At 42.5% G+C, this 9,433-nt stretch overlaps 1 protein-coding gene and 1 long non-coding RNA gene across 2 annotated transcripts in view; one reads left to right on the top strand and one right to left on the bottom strand.

Annotated features, from left to right (window-relative positions):
- Positions 1-6: 6 nt before the first annotated feature.
- Positions 7-5,160, bottom strand: LOC121811835. The gene is made up of 3 exons (XR_006053320.1): positions 3,525-5,160; positions 2,917-3,004; positions 7-1,571 (listed from the first exon to the last, which is right to left on the bottom strand). It is a non-coding gene; the product is annotated as an uncharacterized LOC121811835 (long non-coding RNA).
- Positions 5,161-5,170: 10 nt separating this feature from the next.
- The window catches only part of LOC121812775, a 33,567-nt gene continuing 29,304 nt past the window's right edge, over positions 5,171-9,433 (top strand). The window contains exon 1 of the mRNA XM_042215744.1: positions 5,171-9,433. Coding sequence (XP_042071678.1) covers positions 5,332-9,433 — 4,102 coding nt within the window. The 5' untranslated portion in view covers positions 5,171-5,331.

Here is a 9,433-nt window from a genome sequence, read left to right on the forward strand (position 1 = left end):
GACCATTGTCAATCAATCTCCTCCGTGCCGTTTCTCCTGTTAAGTACAGAATGCGTTCAGCTTGTCAATTTGACATAAATCGTCGATCGCTAGCAGTGTGACTCCGAAGTGCTGCACTGTATGTTTGTAAGTTTTCTCCAGCAAACACAAAAATGTCGATGAAACGTTTTGCACCAAAGGCAACCGTGGGTGCCTTCGGTTTTATTCTATAATACTGGTCTTATTTTTCTACGAAGTTTTGAACTTTTAGAGTGTGTAAACCATAGAGAAAAGTGTGGAAATGTTCGAGCCTGTTGGAGAAAAGTGTATAAAGTGTGTAGTGAGGGGTTTTACAGCTATAAAACATCTATAATAATTGTAAAAAAAAATAAAGTTAGCTACTTCGTGGATTTCACCTATTGTGGGTTATTTTTAGAACGTAACTACCGCGGTAAACGAGGGACCACTGTACATACTGTATATATACAGTACATTAAATGGGAAGGAAAATGATAGGTTTAAACACACACTTTATAGATCTGCCAGTGTTTGGTATTTTATATGAATAGCCTAAAGCACTCTAGAGTTATAATGACAATGGGAAACCATGGACTCATTTTGTATTAACTTTTCAGCAGTGCATTTTAAAGAAGTTATTGTCCGACTCTTCAAGGCTGTAAGCTTGGCTGTTAGGTGCATTTGTACAAGCCATAATGTGTTTGTAGTGTTGCAAAAAACACTCAAAGGTCCTGTGAATGTTTGCCACATTTTTGGTCTTGTTTTAAGCCCCTCAGAGTAAAATGTGTAGACTGTCACATGTTATTATGTGTTATTAATCTGCCCAGAGATTAATAACATCAGGGTCAGTGCAGAACTCTAGCAAGTCTGAAGAGACATGACTACAACACCATGGTCAGCGAAGGGATACGTATGAAAAAAGGGAGAACAGGACATGCTAATGACTCATATGAGAGTAACATTTACAGACACTGCTCATACAGCTTTCAGTGCACAAACAAGAGGCACAATAAATACACTAGTGTAGGACAGGTTGCTGTGAGAGACACTACATACAAAGACAACAGGAAGCAGAAAACCACAAGGAGAACCACAAGCAGAAAAACTGGAATATATTGTGTGCATATAGTCTCAGTTTTCACTTCTGTTGATATGTGAAAATTCAATTTGGACATATTCATGTGTACAGGGAAGGAGTAAGGAAGAGAGGGGGGGGGTTGTTGGACTGACTGCTGAAGAAAGCTGCTTTGACTGTATTTTTCAGAAGTCTTTTCAAACTTCTATGCAGGCTCATTAATGCAGGCTCACAAATAAAACATTATATTACCCAACTGGACAGAACATTTCTCAGTGTGACAATGAACAAATGCATAAACACATGCAATACCACCAATATTTAATAACTTTGAAATGGACTTCTGTGATAAGATTTGTTACGGTACCTGCCAGGCAGTAAAACAGGAAGTACACATGAGGTGACCGCATGGTTCAATCTTGATGTCTTTGTCATTCTCAGCACAGATCTTACAAAGCTGAAAGGTAGAGCCCATTTCACAGTACAGCTCATACTGCTCCTGTTCATGCAGAAAATACTGCTGTTAGTCATCAAATGGCATATAAAAGTCATGAGAAACATATAAACATGCACTATCCGTACAACACACGTTTCCCATCTCGTCTTGTACAATGTGTTTTTCTTCTCTCACTCGTTCAGAGCTATTCCATAACCTTTTATCTTTAAAGTCCCAAATTTTATTTGGGGATCTAACTGAATAAGTGTTCAGTTCAAAAGAAAAAAACATGTTTTCTCATAGTGAATGGTGCTGCACCAAATTCACAGAAACAGACTATTTTTATTGGTTTAATTTTAAAGGCTTCCCCCTGAAAAACCAAGTCTGATTTGTCACCATTACTAAAGAAAAATAAGTACAAGAACAGGTATAGCTGTGTAAGAACTGCTAGCTACTAAAAACCTACAATTTATCTGTACAGTTTTGAAACCACAGAATAATCAGAATTTCCACCCGAGTCAGCATGTAGCATAAACCAAAATGGTTTTAAGCATTTTCTAGAGAAATTTTCCCAAATTACTTCCATTGTGACCATTTAATAATCTACCAAGAAGAAAATCACTTTTGTAGCGGAAGCCTTGGTGGAGCTATGTTTTCAGTGATGTTTTCAATGATGCAAGCAAAAACTACCAAGCCAAATTCCATGAAATTGTGCAGTGATGTAAATATTTGAAAAAGAGGATCTCATTGGATGGTGATGTAGAACTGGATAACTTTCTTAAAGTGGCCTTGTCAGATAATACTCTTGCTGGTGCAGGAAAAACAAATAAATAATAAGCAGACTGCTTGCTGGGCAACTGTCATTCACCTTTGAAGTTTCCCAGTATTCCCTAACTGATCTCGTTTGGAATAATTTTCTCAGAAAATTAAAATGTTAAAAGTACAGTGAACACTACACCATTACACATGAATGAATAAACAAACCACTAGTAAAAAGTGGTTTAAAAACAACTTTTATGTACTATTTTGAAATTGAAAAAATGTGGTTTCACTTCTAGAAAACTTAAAGTTTTTGTCACACTATATGGAAAATTCAGTTTTGTAATAAATCAGAAGTGAGTATAAAAAGCCATTGATTTGTATTACCTCATTTAATACCACACTTTTACACAGTGATTTTCAACATTTAATAGTTTGGAGAGGCTGTGAGTCATGTCGATTTACTGAATGCTGTGAAACACAAAGTCTACCTGGCGAATCATACTAATCACCGAAATGTCACAATTATTTATGTGCCATTACAAGTGGGAAATTTGCAGAGTATTATAAATTTCTCCACGTATACATGTTTTTTTTCCAGTAACATAGAAATGCTTACACACACACATAACCACACAGACAAACCCACTTGTGTGACTTTGATGTGATCGTGAGGTGTCGGCTCACATAAACCAGTGAGGTCAGGATTGTAACTGCGACCATCTGGGAATAAGTAGCTGTGAATTTAAAGCAAACAACCAAACAACAAAGAACAGCATTTCATTATATGTTATATTTATAAGAGTTTAACTTGTGCACAATTCAATAATCATGAATTCTGTCTAGTTAAAAACAGTGGGTATAATTATGTAATGAGTAAAGTGAAAAAATGGATTAGTAGTACTGTTTGTATCAGTAATATAACCTGTTTTTTCCACCACTTGAATTAAATATATATGTCTAACTTTTTTGAAGGCTTTTAATATTATCAGGTTTATTGAAGCAGACAACATCAGATAAACACTTCTGGGTCAAAAACCCTTTCTTGATCCAGGATATAGCTTTCATAAAAGCTATATCCATATATATAAACCAGAGATTAGCAGCAAATCTCTGGTTTGCTGCTAAACATTTAGAGCGAATCAGATGTGACCACTGAAGATACAATTTGTGACTTTCTGTTTGTAGAAAGCGACAAGCTCACCACATACCTGCAGAGAGTGAGTTAGAAAAAGAGATGTGTGACAAGTTACATACAAGCCCTCCTTGTAGCCATCGATTAAAGCCTGGAACAGCGGTTTGTTGTTGGGAATGGTCTGCAGTATGTTTCCATCAGTGGTCACATAGCCAATGGCCCATTGGCCCAAACGTGTACAACTCAGTCTGAAGATGTAACTATTAGAGAAAGAGAAAGATATGCATGACTCACACTAAAAACATCACTGACAAGGAAAAATCTGGTAACAACTGAAAAGAATGCAGTGACTACTGGCGAGTCAGTGACACCTTGGAACGATGGCATTAAGCGCAAATCAGGCTTACAACAGAGTCTGTGTCTTCTGTAAGGTGGCCCCCCAAACAACACAACACACAGGTGTTCACTCTGTTGAGAAGGAGGCCTGGAGTTACCCAAAGTCAACTTGAGTCTGGCAATGATATGGTCCAAATTATAGAAGCAACCATGATAGGAGATATTGGCAGGAAACTTCAAGCCATGGCAACAATAGGTTCAGAGAAAAAAAGATGAAAAATATCAAATAATGAGAACGGGAAGGTGAAAATCAAAAGACAGTTACATGTAGGCTTGACACTATATAAATGTCATGGTTACAGGTTTTGGACTTTTGAATTATTTATTAATCATTTAAAGCTCCACTGGAATTCTTAGTATGTATGTATTCGTACACACACACACGCACATGCGCGCGCACACACACACACACACACACACACACATATACCTGTAGTTTATATTAGGGCTGGACGGAACTAGTTTAGCCTGGAAACTAAACTCGATCTTGGACACTGGTTATATTAAACAATTTCTTTCCTCTACTGGCTGTCAAAGAAAAACAACAACAACAATAACAATGACAAATAAAAATAAACTAAGAAATAAACAACTTATCCCATTATCTAAGATACATTGTTGATGTACCACAAAAAGGTACCCCAGACCTGATCAAAAATATCTTCTCTCCCCTTAACTCTGTGCGTAACCTGTTCATATAATGCCATCTTGGACATTTGTTCAGTCCATTCCCTGAAACAACAGGGGTTAGATGACTTCCAGTGCCTCAGTATTATCCTGCATCCTGTTATGAAAGCTAAACGGACCCATAGTCTCTGTCTTCCAGTGAGAATAATACTGAAACCAGCTTCTTCCAACTATCCTCTGAAATTTGAATTCCCAGCACAGCCTCAGCCCCTCCAGATGGGGAGAGTGTTCCTCTCTGAAGATCCCATAAAATTTGGATTCTCTGATTCTATTGATGCCAGGAGCAGTGAACACCTCCTGAATACTAGATGAAGGGTCTGGATTATTGTTCAAAATGGCTTTAATACAGTGTCTAACTTGAAAAAACCTCCAAAATTCCCTTTAATCAAGATTAAATTCTTGTCTGATTTCCGCAAACGTTTTCATGCCAGTTTGCCCAAATAAATCCCCCACTTGGTTGATACCTCCCATCTGAACGGTTTCTTACCAACTAATATTTTCTTATTATACCAGATAGAGGCTCTAGAGGTAAGAAAGGGGCTAGTGTTGATAAATTGGTGGGCTCTAAACCAGGTCTCTTGTATACAGGGAGTGCAGAATTATTAGGCAAATGAGTATTTTGTCCACATCATCCTCTTCATGCATGTTGTCTTACTCCAAGCTGTATAGGCTCGAAAGAAGGAACCCTAATTCTCATTGCTGTGGACCCTCTCTTTCATCATATAAGTCACCTGTGCCTTCTGACCGAGGATAGGAAAATCCTGCTGTAATTTGCCAGTTTATTAAGCACACACATGTCCAGTTCAAGTGGTCCTTCGAGCCGGAGTAATTACAGCATTTCCTAACATGGCGACATCCCGATATGATGAAGAACAACAAGGTGCCCGGCACAGGAGACCACATAGGGCTCCAAGATATCTGGATGACTTCATCTGGACCTATCCCCCACAGCCGACTAACCCAGTTCCACCGAATACTAACGCAGCTACTCCAATACACCAAACCGCTGGCATCGACGGCTCACCAGAGATGGAGAGAATAAGGAGGATGGAGCAGTGTGTTACTCAGGTACAGGAGCAGATGAGGGAAATACAGAGCGCTATACAAGTGTCTTTGAACTTTGGCCAAAGAACCCCCCAAGTACAGTTACAAACCCAGGTCCGGAGCCATAGTATGCCTTTACTAACTCTGGATAATAATCCTACACAAGCTCCTCCTATGGGCGGACTAGAAAACATGCCTCCCATATCTCCAGTAATACCTAGCCCTCAGTTTCATACTGTACAGCAGACCTCCCCTTCCACAGCTCATCATGTTGATAACCCTCAAATATTACAGTCAACAGCTCCTACTCTCCCTGTTAACCGACCTATTCCTCAGCCCCCTCTATACGTCCACTCTTCTATGCCATCAGCTGCTCAGCCAACACCAGTGGTACCCCGGTCTGCATTTACAGCAACAGATCAGTCACATCCTCCCTGGCATCAACAAAGAGACCTGAATTGGCAGTCATCAACCCCACAGTGGTCTGTGCCACACAGTGCTGCTCAGTTTAGTATCCCTGGCACTATGCAGTACCCTGTCACGCTGCCGCCTGGCATGGCCTCTCCAGGTTATCCGCCTTGGACTTCAGGCCCACCTCTCAGTCAGCCATACGTTACACCAGTGCTGCCACCTGCTGTTAGCTCACAGTATACCTATCAGCATCCTGCTCCAGCTGCACCGCCACCTGTCAGTTCACAGCATGATGTAATTCAGAGCAGCCCACAACACTCCTCATCTCTGCTTTCCTCTCAGAGACCGAACTTGATGGAGATGGCTATTTCCTCTTCTTATGGCATCCCAAAACCCAACCTGATCCGCTTCACCACAGGAAAAGAAAGTGATTTCCTGCTACTGAAGAAAGGTCTGGATGGAGTTTTGGGACCACACCCACATCTGTCTGAGGATTACAAATTCCAAGTACTTCTGGATCATCTAAAGTTTCCTCCTGCGTTTCAGCTTGCAAAGAGGTATGTGCATGACACTATGCCCTTCACTAAAGCAATGCAGGCTCTACAGCAGCGCTATGGACAACCACGCCAATTAGTCCAAGGTGAAATTAACAACATTTTGAGAGCTCCTACAGTGAAAGCTGGAGATGCACAAGGGTTTGAAGACTTTGCTCTATCAGTTAGTAGTTTGGTGGGACTACTAAACTCCATGGAAGGAGCTGCTAAGAGCGAACTAGAGTGTGGCTCCCATGTGGACAGGCTTTTGAGTAAACTCCCCTTCTCCTATCAAGACAGTTTTGCTGAATATTGTCTTGCAAAGGGCATCTTGCGGAGTGACTCAGCTAACACCTATACTCTCCCTGACTTTGCACAGTGGTTGGAGAGGAAGTCACAGGCCATACAGATATCACGAAGGGCTACAGAAAGCTACATATCTGATAAACCCCGCTCAGATCGTAGAGACAAGTCATCACGACCATTAAAGACATCCTCATCAGTCTACTATGGCACTGACAAGCCTACAACACCGACGGCTAATACCACTTCAGCCACTACTGACAGTAAAGAACCTATGAAAGGGAAGAAAAGAGAGAAATTTAAGCCCTACTGCCCCTTCTGTAGCAGTACAGAACATTACTTGAGTTCCTGTTCTGACTTCAGTAAGCTGAGTACTACACAGATTATTACATGGATTAATGACAATAAGAGATGCTGGAGATGTGGTCGGAGTCACCAGCCTGACAGTTGCAATCTGAAGAAACCTTGCGCCACCTGTGGAGAACAACACCTGCAGATCCTTCATGAAGCTGCCTCTCGCTCAAACAAGAGTATCCTGACATTGAGTACAGCCTCCAGCATGGTGTATTTGGACCAAGTCACTCATTCAGGCAGAGTCATGCTTAAAGTGGTCCCAGTTACCCTCCACAATAATGGGCGATCTCTGTCCACCTATGCCATTCTTGACGATGGATCAGAGCGGACTATTGTTTTATCTGCAGCGGTTCATTACCTGCAATTAGATATCACAGAGGAATCCCTCAAACTACGAACCATCAGGCAGGAGGTGTCACAGTTACAAGGCGCATCCGTTTCTTTTGAACTAAGTGCACCCAGCTCTCCCCAAATCAAACATCACATCAGACGTGTTTTCACTGCTAAGGAACTTAATCTGGCAAAACAATCCTGTCCAGTGGACATACTCCGTCAGAGATATCCACATCTGGCCGACGTTCCCATCAAAGCATTTAAGGATGTGCAGCCTATGCTTCTTATAGGCTCAGATAATGTCCAGCTCATCACCCCTCTGTCACCTGTCAAAGTTGGTCCACTAGGCAGCCCTGTTGCTGTCAACACTAACCTCGGTTGGGCCATCCAGGGACCGGCTACCTTTCTACATCTACCTACTGAAGCTTCATGTCTGCACATATCCCTGTTACCAACTCCTTCTCAAGCGCTAAGACAGAACGTTGAGAAGCTGTGGCAGTTAGATGTGCTCCCCTTTCGATCAGAGAAAGAGGTAACTCGCTCTAAACAAGACAAAGAGGCACTGGAGTTACTGCAGAAAACCACAGAACGTGTACAGGTGGATGGAGTAGCTCGTTATGCTACTCCTCTGCTCCGCCGCAGAGACTCCACTAAACTACGAACTGACCATGACGCAGTGATGGCTCTCCTTCGGTCCACAGAGAAGCGCCTGATTAAAGATCCTGATCTAGCGGCTGTGTACAATGCAGAAATACACAAACTGGAACAAGCAGGTTATGTAAGAAAACTCACTCCTGAAGAGGCAAACCTCACAGATGAATCCTGGTTCATTCCCCATCATATTGTGCATCATAACAATAAGCCTAGGATAGTTTTCAACTGTTCCTTCCAATACAGGCAAGACTGCCTTAACGATCAGCTGCTACCAGGTCCAACTCTCGGTCCATCCTTAATAGGTGTCCTGTTGAGATTTAGGGAGCACCCTGTTGCTGTGAGTGGGGACATACGAGGTATGTTCCATCAGGTGCGGCTTCTTCCGCATGACCGGCCCCTGCTGAGATTCGTGTGGAGAGATATGGAAAGAGATCGGAGCCCGGACATTTATGAGTGGTGTGTCCTGCCCTTTGGAACCACATGCAGCCCCTGTTGTGCCACGTATGCCCTTCAGCGCCATGTGCAGGATCATAAAGATGGCAATGAACAAGTACTAGACTCAGTGCTGCGCTCATTTTATGTCGATAACTGTTTGCAATCTCTGCCCTTTGCTTTGCAGGCACGACCACTTGTCGATAACATCAGAGAGTTGCTATCTACTGGTGGTTTCGAAATCCGACAGTGGGCAAGTAACTACCCAGAGGCCATTGCTCATCTCCCCTCTGAAGCAAAGTCCCCTACCTGCGAGCTGTGGTTGACTGAACACCAACCAGATCCCCAAGAACCAACCTTAGGCTTGGCATGGCACTGCTCCACAGACCAGATTGCCTACAGATGTCGGCCAGTGGTTCCTCAGGAGTCAACCATGAGAAACATCTACAGCATCCTCGCCTCTCAATACGACCCACTGGGTTTCATCATCCCCTTCACGACCCGGGCAAAGGTTATTGTTCAACGTCTGTGGCAGAATGACAGGAACTGGGATGATCCCATCGAGGGCGAGTTACTCCAGCGGTGGCAAGAGTGGGTGAGTGAGCTACAGTATCTACAAGAAATCTGTCTGCCTAGATGCTACACAGCCCCAGCAACCCAAGAGGGAACTTTCCAGCTGCATGTATTCTGTGATGCGTCAGAGAGTGCTTACGGAGCAGTGGCATATTTGAGATTTAAATCGGCAGAACATGAGGTCCACACTGCCTTTATCATGGCCAGATCACGTGTAGCTCCCCGCAAGAAACTGTCAATTCCCCGTTTAGAGCTGTGTGCCGTACTGGCTGGGGCACAACTGTCTAGACTCCTCCTCAGTGAGCTTACTC

Source organism: Haplochromis burtoni, unplaced genomic scaffold (genome assembly GCF_018398535.1).
Source record: "Haplochromis burtoni strain Fernald_Lab_line unplaced genomic scaffold, NCSU_Asbu1 Contig_810, whole genome shotgun sequence".
Taxonomy (NCBI): domain Eukaryota; kingdom Metazoa; phylum Chordata; class Actinopteri; order Cichliformes; family Cichlidae; genus Haplochromis; species Haplochromis burtoni.